A 23287-nucleotide genomic window follows, 5' to 3' on the forward strand; every position below is an offset into this window, starting at 1 on the left:
TGTGTGTATATATATATATGTATATATATATATATATATATATATATATATATATATATATATACATACATACATATACATACACACACACATATAATGTGTGTGTGTGTGTGTGTCTGTATGTGATGGTAGGTAGGTAGAGGGGAGCCTTAAGTAATATTTTGCGCGGGGGGTACCTAAGATTTGTAGATCCGGCACTGCTAAAATAGCCTATGCGCGTCTGTTGAGAATTGTTGAGGTTACGCTTACTTCAAGTGAAGTTAGAGAATATGAATATAATTTTAGTATATTAATTTCCCAGACTTTGCTACGTATAAGTGCGGTAAGACCTTCGTTCTGTGCAAACAAATGCAATGGAATTGTTCCAACACGCAATGTCAAAGGGGCTATTCTAAAATCAAACTACGGTGATTATTAAATTATTCACGGTATCTTAAAATAGTAAATCAGCTTGTGAAGAAGAAAGCTTGGTTAAGTGGATAAAAGGCTGATAATTGTATATCGATTGGTTATGGTTATAAGGTAACGGCGACAGAAAGGACAAACAGGAATTGATCGAACACTCGCGAGAATGGCTCTTTAACGATAGTTCCAATTTCAGCAGAACTGTCTTCATAATGTATTTGCCCATCTCAGTGGTAGAGGACGAACTTGCTGATGTAGTTTCATGGCGATTGGAGCGGTCTACATAATTTGAGAGAAAAATATTTGAGGGATGGTGCTGAAATGTTTACGATCTCCGTTTTCGTGTATTTTCTTTTCTGTGCAATAAAATATTTTATTGGGAAGCGAGTTACTCCATTGTAGAGAATGGTGTTCGAGCAGACAGAGGTATGAATATGGGGACATTAGTGAATTTTCAGTCATTCTGGGGGAAATACCTTTACCTGCGTGAAATGGATGTTGCTTCCGTTAGTCTAAAATGTTTATAGCAAGTAGGCATGTTATGTTTTAATGGAGTACATTTTAAAATGACTAAATACTGATAATTAGTTACTTTAATCATAGAGAAAACATAGTGAAAATAATTTAAGATCATTTCAATTTTTTTTGTGAGGAAACGTTCTCAAAGCTCAACAGCCTCCCCGATGGCGCAGTGGTAGCGTCGTTGCCTTGTTATCAAGGGGTCCCGGGTTCGATACCCGATGGAGGCACATACTGGTTCGGGCCCCACTTTAAACTGTAGGTCCATTCCCAATTAGCCTTACTGTGCATAAAGTGGACTTAAAACTCCAAATCAATCAATCAATCAATCAATCAAATCAAAGCTCAACAAATTATGAATTCTTAAAAGTTTATTCATCAATATAAGATATTCTTGTGGTTGAAACAGCACAGTGTGCTGCGAGAGCACCATTAAAGTTATAATTGTGCCAGATAGGCTTATCGTGACTGGATCTACAGTTTAAAGTGGGATCCGAACCACTATGTGCCTCTATCGGGTATCTAACCCATGACTTCTTGATTACAAGGCGGTGATATTACTACATGCCACTGGGGAGGTCTGTACGGTACATGTGGGCGGTGCATGTATTTTTGATATAAAGGTGAACTGAAAAACTGTGTCAAATAAACAAGGTAAGTGCGTGAGGCTTTTTGGCGAGTTAAAAATGTTGCCCCCAAAAAGGAAGTTATTTGAAAATTGCTTTTCAATGGGTTTCAAAGGAAACAACAAAAAAATCTCATTATCGATGGGAAAACTGATTAAATTTTAATTAGTTTCTAGCCCACTCTTTTCCACCGTTTCAATCGAAAAACAACAACAAGAGTATGAATACGTGCGTTGCATTCGCACGAAGTGCTTGTTTCAGAGAGTATGCGCCATTCAGGATTGCAATACCAGATCAAGGTCATTTTCCCTCGGGCGCAGGGCTGAGGGCCGCCCTCCCGGCTACAGGGATAGAAGCTTTTGGCCAGCAGGCCCTCAGGAAACCCTTCGCCCAGCAGCATGGGTATGGGATAGAAATGGAACTGTAGTACGAGAATGGAATACAACCGAGTCCGTGTTTCCTTAACGCCAGTTTACACGTGCGTGTGAATTGGTAAGGGTGCCGTAGGGTAATGCTGTGCGCCGAGTGGCACCTGTGAGTTAGATATGGCAGGAAAAGTCTGCGCCAGAACGCAAGCAATTGTATGATTGATTGATTGAGTTGGTGTTTTAAGTCCACTTTATGCACAGTAAGGCTAGTCGAGACTGGACCTACATTTTAAAGTGGGATCCGAACCACTATGTGCCTCCACCGGGTATCGAACCCGGGACACCTTGATTACGAGGCGACGACGCTACCACTGCGCCATCGGGGAGACCTGCAATTGTATGAGGCAAAATATGTACGGCTACCAGAGATCCTAGTTTTCCGAACATGTCCTGCATTTTTGTCTTATGTCCGACACGTGGAGGAGTTCTGGTCCTACATTTTTAGCATAAATTCAGAAAATATATCTTGCAGATTGAGAAATAATATTTACCGTCATATGACGAACCGCACTTTTCCTTTTCCTCGCCCCTGTCTCAGTTATCGAGCTAATTCAATGTAAAAATCACAAGGCGAAAGGTCCGGGCTGTAGGGCGAGTGTTAAAGACTTTCTCACTTCTATATTCCCAATGGCCACTTAAACAGTACGAGACTGGCCATTACGCTGCAACAGGACGAAACTCGTCGACAAGATGTCACGTCCCTTGTTGAAGGACGAGCGCGGAGCAATAGCCGATGCCAAGAATACAGAAGCGACAATTATACAGGGTGGCAGTGGCGGCGATTAGGTTCCAAAACGGGGGGGGGCAAGGACAATTTACTTTCCCTTGGCCGATAAGGTTTAGCATACTGCAGGGGCAAAAGTGGCAAAAAGTGGAGGGCAACTGCCTTCCTTCGCCCCCTTAATTGCAGCCACTGCATGGTGGCCATAAAGTCTTACCAACATTACAATTATTTATTTCAAAGAAACTATTACAGCTTCTGCCATCCATCTAACTCAGGTTTAAAGCGTAAATGCTGAAAATGCTTTATATACTATACTCATGTACATTTGCAGCTGCATGGCTTGTGACAAAAGAAAAAGTAACTCATAATGTTTTCCCCTATGTTGTATGTAGAGGCTGAGTTGGTATAGGTGGTGCTGCAATCGCTGGAACTGAAAATGGCGTCAGTGCAGGAGACAGCTCAATGTGATTTATGGTATCATGAGACCAAGTAACCGATTGCTGTCCAGCGAAATTTTATGAAGAAATATGGACGACCACAACCTGGTTACAAAAGCATGGTATGCTGTACAGCAATCGGTGACTTAGGTTATCACGACCCTCGGTTCCTTCGAGAAAACCAAACTCCCGTGAGGAAACGAGGCTGATGTGACCGCGCAGTGGAGCATGCTATAGATAGTCCTATGCGTCTCGAGAATGTTCATTGAAAAATACAGATGTTACAATTAAAACCAGCATGTTTCGAAGAAACCAGATGAAGTTATATATTCACATGAGTTTTATTGCAAGTATTGAAACCAAATTGAAAAATATAATAAGGTTAAGAAAATCTTTTGGAACCATTCTATCGTTCCATTAATTCATCGAAGTTAAATTAAAGACACATACCAAATACCAATTAGACTTAACGAACTCTACCTTACATGAATAACGCTAGTGTACGTGGAGTGTATCAGATCGGCGTGCTACCCACAACTCGAGTGCCTCAGCCTTCCTGTTAGCTCTTGAACACTCGAGCTCGTCTTGTGCAGCACCAATCAGATCACGCCTGACGTCATCTCTACTTCTCATATTTAACCCTAGAGTTCGTTAGTGTACACATCATCTTGAAAGACCCGTTTACGTAACAAAGTGGTCTTAACCTCCCCCACTCGGGGGTAATTTACAAAAATGACACCTTAGTTATGATACCATTCTAATTTAAGTATGTTCTGGGTAGCCAGCGCCGTTATTCCAATAAATCTGGTGTTGTGTGTCGCGACATAAAGCTAGGCGTACAGACCCCATCTGAAATATACAAGCTGTCTTCTGCACTGACGCCATTTTCAGTTCCAGCGATTGCAGCGCCTCCTGTACCAACTCAGCTTCTACCTAGAACAAATAAGAAAACTTTGAGTTTCTCCGCAAACCATGCAGCTGCAACTGTAATAGTTTCTTTGTAATGAATATCTGTAACGTTGGAAAGACTTTCTGGCCAGTAGTTCCCAGACCTAGCACATTTGGGTGCGGTCCGTCGGTGAATCATCTTCATGACATGCACGCGCTAGCCACGTGCTGCCCTCTGGATTCAGACCTAGTGGAAAGAGCTGATTTAACTCTAAAATAAATCTGCACTATGTTCCGGGAATCTCTGGAGCAATCGAAAGAAAACAAGTCCTCTGCGCAAGTAGTGACTCGAGAAGGAAACTGAGTGCATGGAGGTAAAAGCACGGCTGCAGATACCGAACGTATGCATCAGCAGCGCACACTGTTTTGCTCGCACACTAGCTTTCTTCCCTTCTCTAGTGTTATGGGGATGTTGCAACTCAGGAACTATGACGAAAGTTCCCAATTCAGGAACTGGTATTTCCACGTGGAATGTTTGACGTAGAATGTTCCCAACAATCGATTAGAAACTGTGAATTAACCTGATTTCAAAAAGAACATAATGGCGATTGTGAAGTTGGCTATCTGAATTCTTTAGGAGTTGGCAACCTGAATTCTTAGGAGTTGGCAACCTGAATTTTTATAAGTTTGCAACCTGACTATCTTTGGGATGACAACGTAGCTTTCTTGAAGACGTCAAGAATGTGCCTAGTTTTCTCCCTTCCTCCATAGCCTAGGACCAGGTGTCATAGTGAGCTATATACCTTAAGTGTATTGCAGATCTTTTACTTGTAGGTTAGGTTAGGCTAGCAGTTACACATTTGTGCGTAATGTAAACCAGGGGTTCTCAACCTGGGGGCGCCCACCTGGGGAGGCGTGGTGAGCAATGAAATATATATACATAAATTACCCCCCCCCCCAAAAAAGTTGTGGCAAACACAAACCCCTTGTGTAGGTCTCAGAAAAGAAACTTCTGCAAATAGTTCTCTCTGTCACTCATTAATTGTGTTCTTAAGAAGTAAAACCAAATGATGTAGCTTGAAATTTTAACTGCAGTGAGAGCAGAGTGCTTTGTAATGTAGGCCTATTAAGCACTTTTATTAATTAATGAAAATGTTCTATCAACAAAACAAGTATTAGTATTTTTTTTAATATCTGTAATAATAAAAGCATTGTAAAATATTCTTTGAGCTAGATTTATTAACCCTAACAGCACAGTTTTGTACATCAATAATTCATTACGCCTAGATGGAGGGGGCGTGGATTAATTTGAGGAGTCAAAGTGGGGGTGCAGGCCCTAAAAGATTGAGAACTCCTGATGTAAACTATTTCAAACGCCAATTCATTCTTCCCCGAGGCAATTAGTAGGACGTCCTGAGCCGGGAAGACATTTCACTGAATTGTCCAACTGAAACAGTTCCTGAAATAGCACTGTTTTCATTGGAATTTCCATAGTTCCTGAGTTGGAAAGTCCTGAATCAGGAATACATCATCGTCATGCACGGCCTTGCCCCACAGACTCCCAAGAGAGAGTGTAGCTTTACTTATCCTGACAGGGGGCTCAAGAAAGACAGGAACAAGATAAGCCAGCAACCTAACCAAGACCGAGCAGAAAGAAGTCTGATACCAGGCGTTGTGTTTTGTACATCCTGCGTCCCTCTGTTCGTATAAATCTCTCCCGCCCATCTCATAGTCGAGGTGGATTCAGGTCCCACCTGGAGCATAAAAAAGCCATGAATGGAATCAATAAAGTTGTCGATGAGGAAATAAAGCCCTCGCTCCTCGGGGGCTAGGAAAACAAAGGTGAACACATACCGTGACCGGCAAGCGATGGTATATGTTTTGTTCTCGAAACGAGAAAGTGAGAATTGATACGATCCGGGTCTCATTTTTAATGTTGCTATTGAAGAGGCAATGAGGAGGAAGCTAAATTTAATGTTTTCACGTGAATTAAGGGAAACGCCCCCTAACGTACCATGAGTCAACAATGCCAGATCTAATTGAGACTATTTCGTGGTTCTTTACTACGATCTGTCTCGGGAATCTGTGGAGCAAGGCCGCGCATAGCGGTAGCGAAGGGGAGAATGCGAGTGGGTAGAGCGAGGCAGTGCGCGCTGCTGCAAATGGCTGGTTGTTGCATCGAAGTTAATAATAGCAGCAGTTAGTTTGTTTTAGATTGAAGGATCCCTTGTCGCTTGTGTCTTCTGTGTGAAAGCGGAAGATTTCAGACCGAAGCGACAAGCATTAAGTGCCTCTGGGATTTCACACCGTGGTCACAAGCAACAAGCGACACGAGCCACTTCTGAGAAAGCATTCACAGCGCATGCGCTACCAACAAACCGAGACGACACAATGCATGGCATTAAGGGAGCTTTCAGACCGAACCGACAAGCGGCAGGCGAAACGTTTCGCTTGATGATTTCACCAATCGAATGCAAGCATGTGTGGCCCGTCATGCCGATACGGTGTGAAACGTCGTTGTTGATTGGCTTGTTTCCAAGCGGCATTTGTCGCGTGTGAAACTGTCCAGTCCGAGCGACACATGCAGCTTGTCGCGTCCTTCGGATCGAAAAGTTACATTTATTTCTGAAGGTTGGTTTTCAAGAGACACGTGTCGCTACGATCGGCCAAATCCGAATGGCACGCGCCGACAAGCAACACGTGTAGCATGTCATGTCGCCTGTTGCGTGTCGTATCGCGAGGGTTCCCTAAAATTCCACCTAGTTCTTTGCCATATCTCAGTGTCTATTGTGTAAAACACTGTTATTGTGTTTCCCATTGTTAATCTATTGTACAATCACGGACATCCAGCTCAAAAGTGTCCGTGACTGTACATGTCGAGTTCAAATTTCACTTTTGATGCTTGATTTCAATCTTCCAGGATTTACTGGTGACACTCTCCACGCTTTTGAGAGGCTCCATATACGAAAGGCTCCGTTGGACTTTCAAGCTGTACGACATCAATGGTGACGGCTGTATCACGCGCTCAGAACTCAGCGACATCGTATTAGCAATACACGAGCTGATGGGCCGATATGCTCAACACGCTCGGCAGGTATGTACTGCAAGGTTTATTCATCATTAGGTATGACCATTGCCTTTAAGAGCGTGTTCATTGGTTACCACAAAACAGTCATGCTGTAACGAGCAGTTTTGCGAGTTACATAACAGTACTTCTTCCCAAACATAACGATAGCGGATTTTTATTATATTATTCACTATACCATTTCGTACAATCGAGTACAAAACTTTTTATTTTTTAATTATTTCCCTGATAGACCATTATTTTCCAGTTCCCTGTACTAAATTCGGTAGTGTTGTAACAAAGGTGAGAATTGAAGACTGGTGAGGTAGGAAGATCCTAATTACACACAAACGCACACACACACACATACATATAACTACATGTATCTATGCATGTGAATATACATTTTAAACATATATTTATAAATTGGCAATCTAATTCCTTTACCAACTTGTCAAAAATAGCAAATAAATTAGAAAATAGTTGAAATTGTTTTTCATGTATAAGTTTTTGCTTAGTTTTGCTTTCTATTAATATAAATCAATTAGATTTCATGCTTATATTTGTCTTTATTCTCGTTTTACTTTTAGTGTGCTTATATTGTTATTGTTGGAGATATGTTAATGGTCCCTTGAAAAGGAGAGAGAGATATATTTTCCTGCGTTCTTTTGTGTATGTAGTAAAGAATATTATACTTAAAGTCAAAATCAATTTCTCATCTTCATTTTTATAACTAGGGCTCGGAAGTTGAAGACCTATAAATTGCCAAAAAAGGACATATAAAAAAAACTAAAAATATCAAAAAAGGACCTAAAACTGAAAAAAGGACGTATAAATGTGATCCAAATTAATTAATAACTTGAGTTTTAAGTACATATTTAATGAATAAAAAAATAAAAAAATTCCGGTGGTATGGAAAAAACTATATGAACGAAATGCATCGTTTTCCAGACATTATATATTTTTTAGATTAACATAATTTGAAAAATCATATTTGAGGAATCATATTTGGCCTAACCACACTAGGGTTACAGAAGTAGGACTTCAGATCCTATTTCAGTCGTCCAAAAATGTTGTTCTCTAGTTTCAGGGATGGTTCAAATATATTTTTTTTATTTCTTTACTACAGAAAGGACGTTTTAGAGGTGATGAACTGATGATGATTCGAATTGAGAATTGGCAGTAAAAACGTAGTCGAAAGAAGGTGAAGTTGCAAAAAAAAAAGCCGTTAAGACCTAAAAAAAAGATTAAAAAAGGACCAATAAGCCAAAAAACGCCGAAAAAGGCAAAAAAGGACAAATAAAACCCACCTTTTTCTGGCCTACAATGACCCAAAATGAACATATATAATGTTGGGCCTCGTCTTCGGACACTAGGAAAGAAAAGGATTTTTCCTCAACTTACGAGCCCTAGTTATAACAAACTATTCCCTGGATTTTTTTTTTGTCGTGAAGGTTTTTGGACAAGATTGTTGGTGGGAGAATATCCCCTGTCCCACCAGGTTGTAAACAGACACCAACTGGTGAAACGGTGGCTATTTGTCATTGCACACCAAGTGATAAAATGAAATAAATGTGTAATAGGTTGCGGAGGAGGGCACCTGTGTACTAAATTAAATCTTATAACCACACACTGCTGCAAGGACATTCTATTTATTTTACATAGTAAATAAAATAGCAGTAATAATGTTATTTATTTTCTGCAGGCTGACGAAGATCGGAGAGCAAGGGAGCAAGTCGATCGAGTTTTCAAGAAGCTCGATTTAAATCAAGATGGCGTCATCACTATCGAAGAGTTCATCGAATCGTGCCTAAAGGTTTGTTTTCATTTATTTACTTTTGAGAATGGTCGTATTTAGAGGATTTTTTTTAGGGTTCAACCCCCCCCCCCGAAACTTCTAGCTGTTGGATTAATGGATGTTCAGAAACCAAAATCTGAAAACTCATTTTTAAAAATTTATTCGCAGCTTCATAAAAATGCAACAGGTAGACAGACAATGTTGAAATGACCGAGTTAAAATTTTTAAACATTTGAAATTCTGAAATTTGAGCCAAAGATGTTTAATTCTCGTAATCGCAGCCCACCTGGGACCCCTCCATTTTCACTTCTGCTGTCCTCTTTCCAGTGTCGTTCCTGGGTCAGATTAAAAATTATCTTATGATTGTCCCAAAATTCCCGTTCCAACTTTTAAATTCTCTATTTGATAAGGATTTAAATCCCCCTTGATATGATAAGAGTTCAAACCTGCGATCTCCAGCTTTGTTGCACTTTACGTTTACTATCCTTCACCCATCGGTTGAGGACATACATATAACCTATATGCAGTCCTAAAAAACACATACTTGTACAGTGCATAGTGGTTGTATATAATGCTGTTTGCTAAGCATAGGAACAATACTACTAGCACAGAATATGACTGTCGGGAAGTGGGATCAAACCGGTCCATATAACCTCTCCCACCTTCCTTCCCTGGAATCGACATCGTTTAGTCTATTGAAAATTACAAAATAGCAGAATGTTTGTTAGTTTTATTGTTAATAACAGAAAGAAAGTTAAGTTAGTTAGTATTAGAGCAGAATAACCAAATAACTGCGTTAGATTGAAAAATTGAGGTTACAATACAAACACCAGGTTATGTTTCTTATTTATAATATTCTACCATTTAATCCAAAGAGTAACTGGTTCCAGTTTTCAAAATTCCAAAAAATAAGTTTTTTTATGTGACTGGTCAAACAACATAAACTTTATGACTAAAAATTTACTCTAACTTTTGAAGCTTTTTCTTAAAAGTGTCTAAAATTTAAGAACAATCTATAATTGTGCATTTCAGTACACACTGCATGAAATTCAAAAAAAGAAATATGAAAACTGTTGTGCTGTATATTCACTCATCTGATGGATGGAGTAGAAAAGTCTCCTCAATGATATAATGACCAATATTATTATTAATAATAATAATAATAATAATAATGAACTAATTCATTCCCAAATTATTATTATTAAATTTTAATTATTATAAATAACATTGTTATTATTTCTATTATTCCATTTTCTGGCGACGCTGAAAATTTTTTGAGGTTCTCAAAATCATTAACGGCAGCGGTCGCAGGCAAGAGCAATATGCAGCTTGGTAATTGAAAATTTTCCAGTGGAGGAAAATTCTAGTAATTATTCTACATAACTTAAGACAGAATCACACGGAACTGGATATCCAGTAGGAATGCCCTAGTTGGCACTGGACTGGCTACCCATCTGCTAGTTTTCGCCTCACACGATACTTGTTGCCCTACTTGGCGGTATACTTTTGTTCCCATAAGGCATTGCGCAGAGCAGACAATCTAAAAAGATGGGAGGAGTAATTTGAAGATCGTTGTAAGAGAATTAGTCAGTTACTGCTGTTATTTACAATTAAGAAAGAAAAGTATGGACTAGAAATTGGCTCGAAAAAAATTATAATCAGTTCATGATGAACAGGCTTTTTAATGAACTCGGGTGTGCATATTCATACATGAGATTCACAGGTTTCATTCATAAAAAGGAATAGTTTGTTCAACTAAAAATACCAAATATTTAATACACTGTAATAATAAGGATTTTCATTATCGGCTAATCATATTTGTCATGTACAAGTCTCATCGCTTTGCATAAATACCTAAATATTATTGAACTGAACATCTTTTATTAAGAAGCGAACAAGAAATAACCAAAACTCTGAAACTACAGACAAAAAACTTTCGTTTGGCAATCTCAGATTATCGTCACAAGGTCAAACTTCGCTCTGATTGGTTGCAATTAGAACATGTCCTATTCCTCAAAATCAGTCAAGCAGTCGGCCCGGCGGCCATGATTTCCACGCAGGTAGCCAGTTCAGCGCCAACTAGGGCATTCCTACTGGATATCCAGTTCAGTGGGATTCGGCCTTTACCGGGGACCCTTGCCTCTCCCCCCAAAACTTTTCAGATTTACTAACATTTACAAGTTAATAGTTTTTTGTTAATCTCCTAAATGTAGCAGCTATGTATCAAACTAGTCCTTGATGCTATTTTAATGGGATGTAAAACTTTTAGATTTTGCCCAACGATTCTGCTCCCCGAAAGTCTGCAAGTTACGCCCATGCTCGAAGCGTCAGAATATCATGTAAATCATGTATATAAGCCATTCTCCCAGGAGCCAAAAATGATCAACCGTTCAAATACTACCATGACAATATGAACAAAAGGCAATGCCAAATAACTTGAAGATTATATTTGGCATATGTAAATAACTTCTTCCTATTGAAGGTCACGAAAAAAAGTTTTACATGTTGATAAATGTCGTCACCGGTAAAATATATACCTAAAGCCCCTATCACACGGAACTGGAAATTCAAGTAGGAATGCCCTAGTTGGCGCTCAACTGGCTACCAATTTGCTAGTTTTCGCCTCACACGATACTTATCAGCGTACTTGTCGATAGACTTTTGTTCCCATACGAGGAAAGTTGTAATGGCGTCCGCGTGAGATGTAAACAATGCATCACTTCACATTTTTAAAAGCCGATATCTATTCAACCGAGAGGAATAACGTTTCGTATGAAACGTTATTAGATACAAAACAAAGGCGCTGCTTAAATACATACTTTACAACGCTTACTGTACACGTATGGAAGAATATTTTAGTTGTTTCAAATGTAAACACCATGCACTCAGCATAGATGGTCTAACTCAACGGCCCTTTCATGCTGTATACGTTATACTTTGCTGGAGTAACACTCGGAAACCACAGACAAAAATGCTCCTTTGCACACTCACAGATTATCTTCACATGGCGAAATCTTGCTCTGATTGGCTGTTCCACAGAATCCAGTCGAGGAAAGCAAGTAGCAATTAGAACATGACCTATTCCTCCAAACCAGTCAAGCAGTCAGCCAGGCGGCCATGATTGCTACCTAGAAAGTTAGTTCAGCGCCAACTAGGGCACTCCTACTAGAACTCCAGTTCCATGTGATAGGGGCTTAATTATGGATCTTTATTAGGTCATATAAGTTAATCTATCAACAAAAAGTAGTCAGAAACTTCCATAAGTGAGGAAGTCAAAATTTGCACATTCATGGTTTTGGCATTGGAGTCTATACTTGAAGCAACGACTTATAGTCGAAACAGGTAAGTATAACCGACACAAAGGTTACCGATAGTGGCAATACCATTTTACATGGAGCTCCTTTCTGATAGACTTTATTTTCGTCAAAATAAAAACAAAAATGGAATTCAATTGACAGTGTTAAACATAGAAATTACAATCTTTATAAATGCATTTCAGTAGTCGAAACTAAACGAGATGATAAAATTTGTATTTTAGATTTGGGCAAATGCATGTAGACACTACTTTGACCATACACTTGTACAAAAAAATTAACATGCACTTTCTTTCTTTTCAGGATGAAGTCATAACAAAATCATTGCAGGTATTCGACTTGTCACTATGATCTAAGGCCTTCGACGCACCCACCACCTACCAGCAGCTCCTGTTGCTTTCGAATGCCGGGGCCCAGGTCCACGGGTGCTTACAAAAACTTATTCAGTCTGAGCTGTTGTGTGTGCTCGGAGCAGGCTAGGGAAGGTTTTCTTCCCCTCTTGCAAATGGAGGTTGGGATAGGTCCAAGGAAGTCTTGCTCGAAATACATGTATTATAACCCAGAATTTTGCATAATTATATAGATAGGTAGCATTAATTTCTTTTAGAACTAAACAAGGGACAAACTGTGTTTCAATAAAGCTAGTCTTAAAGTAAATGTAGATTTAAAGTTTCACTTTCTTCAAAGAATTAAATTATTGCCATTTTTATTAAATACACTAGTCCATAATGTATGAAATATATTCCGGGAAGTTTTCATTGAACCAATTGTTGAAAATCCATTAAAAATGTAGAAACCTATTTTAACTTTCACATAATTATAACATTGCTGTGTACTTTAAAATCTTCTGTTTTTGGTAATTATACAGAAAATTAATTCTTGCAAAGGTTGTTTAATAGTAGGTTTTAGTATCATTTGAAGTATAAGAGATGTACTGAAAGAGCTTATAATACAAATTCAATTATTTTTAAATTTATGTGAGATGGAACATTTTAAGAATATGGTTATGTACAATAATGTCTATGGTATTTTAAGTTCTGCCGACTATTGGAGTAGCTTTTCCCGTTAATACAAAATTGACACCAATAATGTAATTGAGTATAGAATTTCTTGGACCTATCTCCCATTTTGAATATTTTGTGATAGGATGTTATGTTCAATCACAAGTTGTGCTGGGAGCTATGCAAGTGTGATTGTGTTTACCTGGAGAAAATTGTTTCCACTCAATGAACGAGGAGAATAATTGTCTCTGGGCAATACAAAAGTCAAGCGGAATTCACACCTTAATTTTTTTTCGAATATGTTGGCTTGAATAATACCACACAAGCATTATGATTAAATGCACGTCATTTTGCAAAACTCATCCGCTAAATGATCTCGAATATGTATATAAATATCCTCTCAATATTGATACTGATGTTCATGCTTTAAACAAAAAAGAAAGATTTTAAAAAGATCGCCGCATGTTTATTAATAGTGTGGAATGGATTTCAAATGAACATATTTTGATATCCTACCGAATCCAGAAGCTTGTAGTATGCTCAATTATGAAAGTTATGGGTAAGTGATGATAAAAGTTAAGAATATTGTAAAAAGAACGAACGGTATTCATTCAATCAAGACACCAAGCAATTTCATGTTTTAAAGCACTGTGTTAGACTGGTTTTAGAAGCAATCCTAGTTGCTCATTCCTAACAATAACCATAAAGATTAGTAAGAATGGTAGCAAAATGGTGATGTGCAAGAAACATGGCAGCTAGCTTTCTTTTAGCAGCCTTCCATAAGGCGTGCTTCCTCCCAGTAAACCCACATTATTGGTGTAGAGCACTTTAAGCAATAAAAGAATAATAATATAGACAGTCAATCCAAAGCTCATAGTAAATACTATTAGTTCTCGTACTAATACAAATAAACTAGCGATATAAATAGCTCAGCTCGTATATGTATCATACAATTAAACTATATTAGTGTTTCGCTTATTTTTTATGAAATACTGTGAACTAATTCCTGTTCCTTCATGTGGACTGTTCGTTTATTTTTGCGTTAGTTTCATTATTTAAACATAGCTAAGCATTTAGAAAATAAACTTAGCATAAACTGACTATTAAAATATATATTTCTTGTTAAGTACAAAAGCAGAAATGGTTAGTTCTCCATATAATATCGATAAGCTATTTTGTTTTATGTATATGACATCTAACATAAATTGCTTATCGGATGTAAATAAAAGGAACAGAAAATGCTGTTGGTGTAAAGCCTGCATTGTTTTCTTTTTGATAGTAACAGTCTTGTAGTACAAAATGTACTGACTATGTTGAGTCTTCCCTGGTTTTTAAATGTTTCCAATTAAATAATTAAATGCAAAACCTAATATAGTAATATGGAAATTTATGCTTTGGATATAGATATAATATTTTAAATTCATCGGATAAATTGATGTTAGTGTAAAGAAAACTATAGTTCGTAAGGAATGTGCACATTATTACAAAGTTCGGAATTCCATAGGCCTAACTTTGAAATCTGGTTTAGTTAGCAAGTCGAGAACAACTTATAGATTGCACGGCTTCCCATAATGGAAAGAAAAAAAATTGATGTGTTTGTACTGGAAATAAGGTAAAGGGTGAAAACTACATATACTAAACATAAATATAATTAAATAATCAAATTCCCTTAAATTTCAACATTGCACGGCTTTTGTGACTTAAAAGTTTGAAGTCCTGATAAGACTAAAGCTTTACTTAAATAGATAATACAAAATAGTATGCAGTTAGTGAGAACTTTTGCTTGAAAATATTATGGCCCCTTTCAAACCATAATTCAGTTAAAATTAACCTGATATAATGTACTTCTGACCAAGGCCATTCAATAAGAAATAGTGGTGGAATCATTAAACATAGTAAACTCAGACACCTTCACTAAAGAAATAATACTTCTCACTGTAAGTAAATATATCATTTTGTAAATACTCTTAGTCATGAAATGCAAATGTTTAGTACAGGAAACCGTTAACCATTAGAATATCATGTAATTAATATTTGGTGAAATACAATGCTCTTTTTCTGGCATGGTTATCAAAAGAACAATTCTTTCAAACATTAACTTACGTTGTTAGCAATATAGTTTGAATATGTGAACTATAGACGAGAAATATCATCCCAACTCTTTTAGAAATGTTAGTATTAACTAGCAACTGGCACAATTTATGTCCTTATTGCTTAGCCCTTCCTCTTTCACAGATGAATGTCATTATGTATGTTAAAGAATGATAGCATGTATTGTCACAGTGAAGTCTTCCGATAGAATTAGAATACATATAGTGAAGTGAAAATTAACATATTCCACAGGGGAAGTGAGAAAAATATTTCTGAAAGTTACACAGCCATGAGTTTTTTCATGATTGCAAGCATGAGCTTCTGACACAAGCATTTTTACTCTGTATCTTTATATGATAAGCGAAATCTGACTGAGAAGATACCACATTTCAATCACTATTTTCTTACTTCCAAGTACATCCTGCCCACTGCTGCTACTTGCAAAAAAAAAACACTATCTATATAATATGCCACAGAACAGGTTACAGAATATAGTTATTACAAATTATGAAATATTTCTACATTAAAATATAATGTATATTTTCAACTAATATTTTAGAAAAGAAATCGGAGTTGCCAAAGTCAATACTAGTTTCAAGTTAACTACAGCATGCATTAATTGTGAAAAATCTACAATTTTGAAATATAGATAATTCAGAGATTTATATTACATATTCTGTTCCTGTTCCAATTAAAATTTGGATCGGATGTTTCTGAAAGACAAAAATATTAAAAAATAAATCTTATAAGAGGAAATTTGTAATACTATAAACGAACCTTGTCTAATTAGTACCTTTTCCAGGTTGTTTGCTTCAATGCAACGCATCTAGTAATCCTAAATAACTAAAATAATACAGTAGCACACAATACAAATTAGAAAACATTATCGGTTGTGATAAGCCATGAATCAGCAGCATTCACTGTTCAGTTCGCATGCATATCTCTCATGAAGACATGTTGCACGAATTTCAGTTGCGTTATAATCCCATAATCGATTCCACCTTCAAGGAACAAGCTAAATACCTACTTCGCAATTTTCTTACTTGCATTTAGATGAACGTAAATGAAAATATCCTGATGTATTTTCAGAAACATCCAGATTTGAAATTTGTCCATTACTTTAAAAAAAAACGCTTCATGGTTTTTCCATCCATTGACTATTATAAGTAAGACTAATACTTTTAATGTTACATCATAAGTATTTTCTCTTTATCAAATAACTGATAATTATGCAATTAAAGAATTAGTGAACATTTTTCATATTTATTTTGAAGTATGTAATATCTAAAGTTCTTCGATATAATTGTCTCATGAATGATGTTCTTCAGTGCAGTGATTTTAATTCGAAATAATATCTGATAAAATATAATGAATGTAAAATTCTCCAAAGTTGTTATTACATAATCTGGAAATCACTCAGATACACACTTACAAGCGTTGTTTTAATTCAATACGTAATTTCAAATTTTTAAATAATGTAATAATAAATTACATGTTCCTGTTGACATTCCCTATTTTATTGCTGCTCAAATATTTTAAAAAGAATGTTTATTAATCTGCATAATTTTACAATAACTTTAGATACTAGGTTGAAACAGACAACTAAAGATACCTTACAAAGTTAATATCTACATTCAATGTGATTTAAATATTTTGTATTCATTTTTAAAATGTATAATCAAACTCATTAAAATTAAAAAAACACATATACCTCGAAAAGATAATTTACACCCTTTTTTGGAAAATAAATTAAGGGAGTCCAAAGTCATATTTAAGTTGTTTCCAATTAGTGAAGAGTATGTATTTAAAACGTATGACACATGTTAATTTTATGAATCAATTCATCAGTTATCATTTTACTACTTCGATAGATATTTCTAATTTTTGTTGTATTTTCTGATCTATTGTACGTACAACGGCCAGGTATTCTTAAATTATGTTTTAAGAAACTACATGTGAGGTTCGTTAGTTTACAGGAAAATTAGTATGTTGTGTTTATGAATGCAGGTGGATTGTTACAAACGTGTTACAAACTACAAAAAATATTTTGAATATTATAAAGTAAAACATGAATAATTTTTTATTATTTCTGAGTGAAACATCAATAATTTACGTGTAATATAGTAAGAAAGAGTATTTTGTGTGAAAATTACATAATGTTGCTTGTTTTAATATAAATTTTGTAAACGATATTTCCCTTATGTTCATGTAAATTATATACTTTAAAATACATCACGTGAAAGTTATTTACATCCTCCGCAGTAGTTTCACCAGCTATTATGGTTAGATTATGTTAATATGCTTTAAATTATTATAACTATAAATGTATCAACTATCATACATTGTGTTGAACGATTGAATTATAAAAATTCATGCAACACACATAAAAGTTATTTAGAATCATAATTACGCTGTATTTATTGTAATGTAATTTAATTTACTAACTACCGGTATCATTATTTTTGTATATATTGACAAGACAGGATTTTTTTTATATAGATAATGATTAAATGGCTGTGAAACATAAGCACGATATGACTTCAACACTCAGAAGTTGGTTAAGTGTTTGGAAACAATGCAACTGAGTTAGGCAGTGACAACTAATTATTGCTGTATTAACGGTTTTGGTAAAAGACTAATTAAACACGGCATATTTCACGTCTTACAACACCGTCTTCACTTAACACAGGAAAACTTTTCAGCCACAAAAAATTACTGTTCCTTCCCTTTCTTGTCAATACCTTGAAGAAGATGCATGACAAGAATTCTCACTTTATGAAGACACTAGCTCCTGGTGTGTTTGTGAAAAATATCTTCATCTAAAATATCATATAAAAAGGCCTAAAGTTACTTGCTTCTTGGTGATTGTGATATCTAACTATATAACTTTTTTTTACTCACTCCTCTACCATGCACATCTATTTTCCATGTTTGAAAAACTGCCACATTATTATTGACGTTATTTGATACAAGACTTTTTTCAATTACACAAATATTTACTTACAAAAAAAAGCTGTACATATATAAGTTAGCTTACCAGTGAGCATTTTTGAAGCAAACAAAATATGTTTCGCATCACAGACTATATTTTGGTTTATAAGCTATGAGCAAAGAAAACATGCAGAAATATATATATATTTTCTTCTCCTTAAATTGTACACAAGGGATCTTTTAAAGCTTGTACATTTTTAAGGAGTGTTGTACAACAGTCAATTCCTCTTTCTAATGAAATGAATATTAAATAGAGATAATATATTGTATTTGTGAGAGGAAAAATTGTTGGAAAAATAAACAGAAAAATACAAGTAATAATAATAATGATAAATAGTACTTATAATTTCAAAGGTGAAATGTTCATGTTATTAGAATTTCTGTGTTTACCAAACTAAACAAAAACACCCAATTTCCTATTTGTGTAAATATTGTTCTCAATCTTGTACCCTCACGTTTTGAATACAGGCAATAAAATAAATCAATATTATTTCTACTGTTTTCTTTACTTTATGATAGTATAGTGAGAAAATGTGTTGCGTGCGTTGAAGAGCTAAATTAATTTTGTAAGTTTGTACCGTAATTTTCAGTTATGGGAATTACACAAGAATTTGAAATGGAGATTTCACAAATGGCAGCAACTATATTTCGACAGAAGTAGAGTTACATGCAAATTATGACCACTTAGTTACAAATTAGCATAATGGCAAGAATTATTGAAAGAATTGTGGGATCAGGAGAAATATCTAGGCCTCCCCCCTGCAGTGACCATGGTTTCAAGAATAGATAATAGTTACATAATTTCGAGTACTTTCAGAACTATTTCCGGGTGCTTATGTTCATCGCTCATGTAATATGTGCCGTTTAACCTTCCTGTGTTTTCAAAGGTAAACGTGCGACTGTTACTGCAGACCTATATACTTATTTGCTGGAAAGACAGTTGAGGGATCACGTACAATTACTAGATACCGATTCTCTGCAACTGCATCAATCTCATTTCAGGTTTGTATACTTCTACTTAAAATTGTTCTTCCAAAATATTTTACGATATGGTAATAATAATTACGAAAGAAATGTGTTGAGAATATCTTGGGCAGACATGCAGGGTGGTCGGTTGCAGTGGGTGTAAGCAACAGACCTCATTTTGAGAATGTCGCCCAATGGTCAGCTGAAGACTAAAGGTTCTCGTTCATAGGCGTGCGCACGGGGGCAAGGATGGGGTGGGCAATTGCCGCAGATTTTTTTCCACGGAGGGACAAAGAAGGCATTTTTCCATAACCCCGACAATAGTCTTGAACCCTCAAAAACACCATTTGAATTTGAAATTAACGCACTAATGTGAATTACTATGACTAAAATCAAATTATAAGTATGAAATATTTACTTTTAGGTTGATATTCGGTTTCTAAGGAGGAGGTGAAGCCATCCTTGCCCCCCTTCCAGGCGTCCATGTTCCTATGTTACTATACTTTCACCTAGAAATTTAGTGTAGAGAAATCTTATCCCTGTTATTAAACAATATTATTATCTTAAAGAGAATAAAGTGTTTTCAAGCCAATTAAAGTTCAATTCAACTACTGGGAACGGGTAACGGGGTGCAGTGGTGCAACCACAGGGAGGAAATTGGCATTGCCCGTCCCCATTGGATGGATATCAATTTAAGAGGGGCAAAGGGGGGGGGGGCAAACAATGAGGTAAAGGACTAGTAGAATCTAAAGCCCGCATCACACGGAACTGGATTAACAGTAGGTATGCCCTAGTTGGCGCTGGACTGGCTACCAATTTGCTAGTTTTCGTCTCACACGATACTTATCAGCGTACTTGTCGATAGACTTTTGTTCCCATACGAGGGAAGTTGTAATGGCGGCCGCGTGAGATGTAAACAATGTATCACTTCACATTTTTAAAAGCCAATAACTATTCAACCAAGAGAAAACGTTATTAGGGACAAAACAATTTCGCTGCTTAAATACATACTTTACAACGTTTACTGTACAAAAATGGAAGAATATTTTAGTTGTTGCAAATGTAAACACCGTGCACTCAGCATAGATGGTGTAACTCAACGCGCCTTTCATGCTGTATACGTTATACATTGCTGGAGTAACACTCTGAAACCACAGACAAAAGCGTTCCTTTGCACAATCACAGATTATCTTCACATGCCGAAACTTTGCTCTGATTGTTCCACAGAATCCAGTCGAGGAAAGCAAGTAGCAATTAGAACATGTCCTATTCCTCCAAACCAGTCAAGCAGTCAGCCAGGCGGCCATGATTGCTACCTAGAAAGTTAGTTCAGCGCCAAGTAGGGCATTCCTACTAGAAATCCAGTTCCGTGTGATAGGGGCTTTAGAGTAGCAGGACAAAAGTATACTCAAGATGGAATTAGTTTTCACGTCTTTCTTGCATTATTTCTTCCAGACGGCCAAGAGCACTTGCAGGGGGGCCACAAAGGGGAATCGTCTTCTCGATATAAAATTTTATACAAATAAAAAGTACATTTCGTAAAATTTTCTTTCTGGCTTCGTTCGCAATGTCTCTTTTTCTTACAGTCTTGTCAATTTAAGAGCTATAGTTATGGGGTGGTGGGAACGATCTAAATGAAAAAATTGTAAAAGAGGATGCCATGGCACCCCATAATTTCAATATTGTTTTCAGTTTGCAAAAATTTGGATCTAAAAATCTTCTTCCTCGCTTGGCTCGCAATTCTATTGTTTTCTGTAATGTATTGGAAATTACCAGAGAGAAGTTAGAACTACTAAGTACGTTCAGACTCTTGCTGCTAAACAGTTTTGTCTTCAATGCACGAACAAAATTGTTTCAGAGACAATTTATTTATTCGTTATGGTGCCTCTATGTTACTTCATTATGCAATATATATATATATATATATATATATATATATATATAATGCAGTAACAGAGGCACCGGGACACACTGGTTACAAGGCGAGGACGATACCACTGCGTCATAGGAATTTATATATTTTATATTTATTTAAATATATATAAGGTAAGTTACTGCAATAAGGCCCACTTAAAAATGTTTGCCTTTGAAACTGTCAATTTAGAAGAATCGACAATTATTGTTACAGGACATGAAACTTTATTATGTTGGTTACATACTATCAATATATAGCAGTCGTACAATTCCTCAAAATACAAAATAAAATGTGATGAAAAAATGTTTGCAATGGGCCTTATTTTGTACCCTATTTCAAAGTTCGATGGTAAATTGTTACAAAACTATGCTTTAAAGTACAAAAAAGCAATAAGATCAGATTCATCAGATTATTGACCACTTACGAAATAAAAGTCTAAGCTTACAATTCAGTTTCAGTCCATCTAGCAGCGAGGGCAAGTGAAAATGTCCACGTCCTGAGGTAGTATCCCAGCATACTCCTCATGACACCATGTCCCGCATATCACAAGCTTTTGGTCCTTGTTGTGTAACATGGCACGACATGCCGTTTCGTAATATTACAACTCAGTACAATAAAAGTACAACGGGAAACACTTTGTTGTTGTAATGGACACGATCAATGTTACATGCAGACCAATTATTATCCTACTGTCTACAATATATGAACATATATATGACGAAATATGTGGTTTGAAAGTTATATCTCACTTTTTTTGCAACAGCAACAAAACTTCGGACTGCTCCAGTTCCGCGACGACTCATACTACGCGGGAATTACGGGTAATGTTCTTCCTTGAGAACTTTCAGCTCTCATACAATGTTGCCATCTGGCAGTCGCTCAGAGATACAGTCAGTAGGCTTTATTGTGGTCCGGGCCTTATTGCGGTAACTTACCTTATATATGCAATGAAACTAAAACAGTGAGATAATATGAGGGTTTTTCTCCGACTGAATTTTCATCAAGGCTTTTGCCCCCCTAATCAGAGGGTCTGCGCACGCCTATATTCTCGTTGACGGACGAGAAAGAAACTGGAATAAAAGAATTGAAGCGAGCGAGGACCGGGACAGTTGGGCAGACATACTGAAGTATTCTAACCATGCTCACATGAGAAGATTGCGGCCTGACTGGCTAGATAACTGTCGAGATACGTGCGAACATAGAGAATAAACATATTTCGAAAGATAAATATGAAAACATAGTGAAACAAGGAAGACAAGATTTTAAGTGTAGTGATCCTTAAACAGCCTGCTTTGGGCAGAGAAGGTAGTAAGTTCTTTGACATAAAAAACATTACAAATGCCTCGGGAAAATTTTCAACTGGAAACATTTGAATATCAGAATGTAAGTTTTATTCTATGTCGAACTACTTAGAGCATTCGGGAACTAAATGTAAAAATTCATTAAGCAGAATCATTCAATTAACTTCAAAGCTGCCAAACAAATAACAGGATGAGTCAATTTATTCCTGGGCGAACTTCGCAAAGAGATAAAATGTTCCTTGACCATTTTTATTATTGATTTAATGAAAAGAAGTTGAGAATTGTCAGCATACCTGAACACAAAATTTCTTGGCAATTTTTGTAATCTTAATGTGGGTAAATGTATCATTACCACCCAATGTTTTTAAGTAAGAAAATATGTATTCCTCATGTATGGTTAACGATCATTTTTCTCTGATTAGTTGTTTGTATAGAGTTGCAATAAACACTCAAATCGAGTTACTAAAATTGTGCACTTACCAGGAAATTCCTATGTTTTTTGGAAAAATTGTCAAAACTAATTTTGACAAGAATAAAACCGAAAAGTGCAAAAAAAATAACTACTTTTGAGCAAATATGTAGCAAAAATGTCGTGGTCCTACATATAATTTATTAGAAGCGGCTCATTTGAATTCATGAAGTTTAACTTTAGCCCCAATTTTGCCGTGTTAGACGTGTTTAGACCCAACGTTAGAGCAATATTTGATACTGAAGTTTCTCACTATAAAAATTTAATTTTATTTTCATTGTCTATATTGCAAGTATAGTGTTATGTGTTATAGTGTTTCTCTCGCTATCTTACATTTTCTGGAGTCTCTT

General features: G+C 36.3%; 1 protein-coding gene across 1 annotated transcript in view; it reads left to right on the plus strand.

Moving 5' to 3' along the window:
* LOC146003885 (A-type potassium channel modulatory protein KCNIP1) overlaps positions 1-18741 on the plus strand; it is a 194889-nt gene extending 176148 nt beyond the window's left edge. Inside the window, exons 4-6 of the mRNA XM_083142352.1 lie at positions 6948-7121; positions 8797-8907; positions 12507-18741. Coding sequence (XP_082998478.1) covers positions 6948-7121; positions 8797-8907; positions 12507-12554 — 333 coding nt within the window. The 3' untranslated portion in view covers positions 12555-18741. The remainder of the gene's footprint in view (positions 1-6947; positions 7122-8796; positions 8908-12506) is intronic.
* Positions 18742-23287: the final 4546 nt, after the last annotated feature.

Source organism: Lepisma saccharinum, chromosome 21 (assembly GCF_977018435.1).
Source record: "Lepisma saccharinum chromosome 21, izLepSacc3.1, whole genome shotgun sequence".
NCBI classification, from domain to species: Eukaryota; Metazoa; Arthropoda; class Insecta; order Zygentoma; family Lepismatidae; genus Lepisma; species Lepisma saccharinum.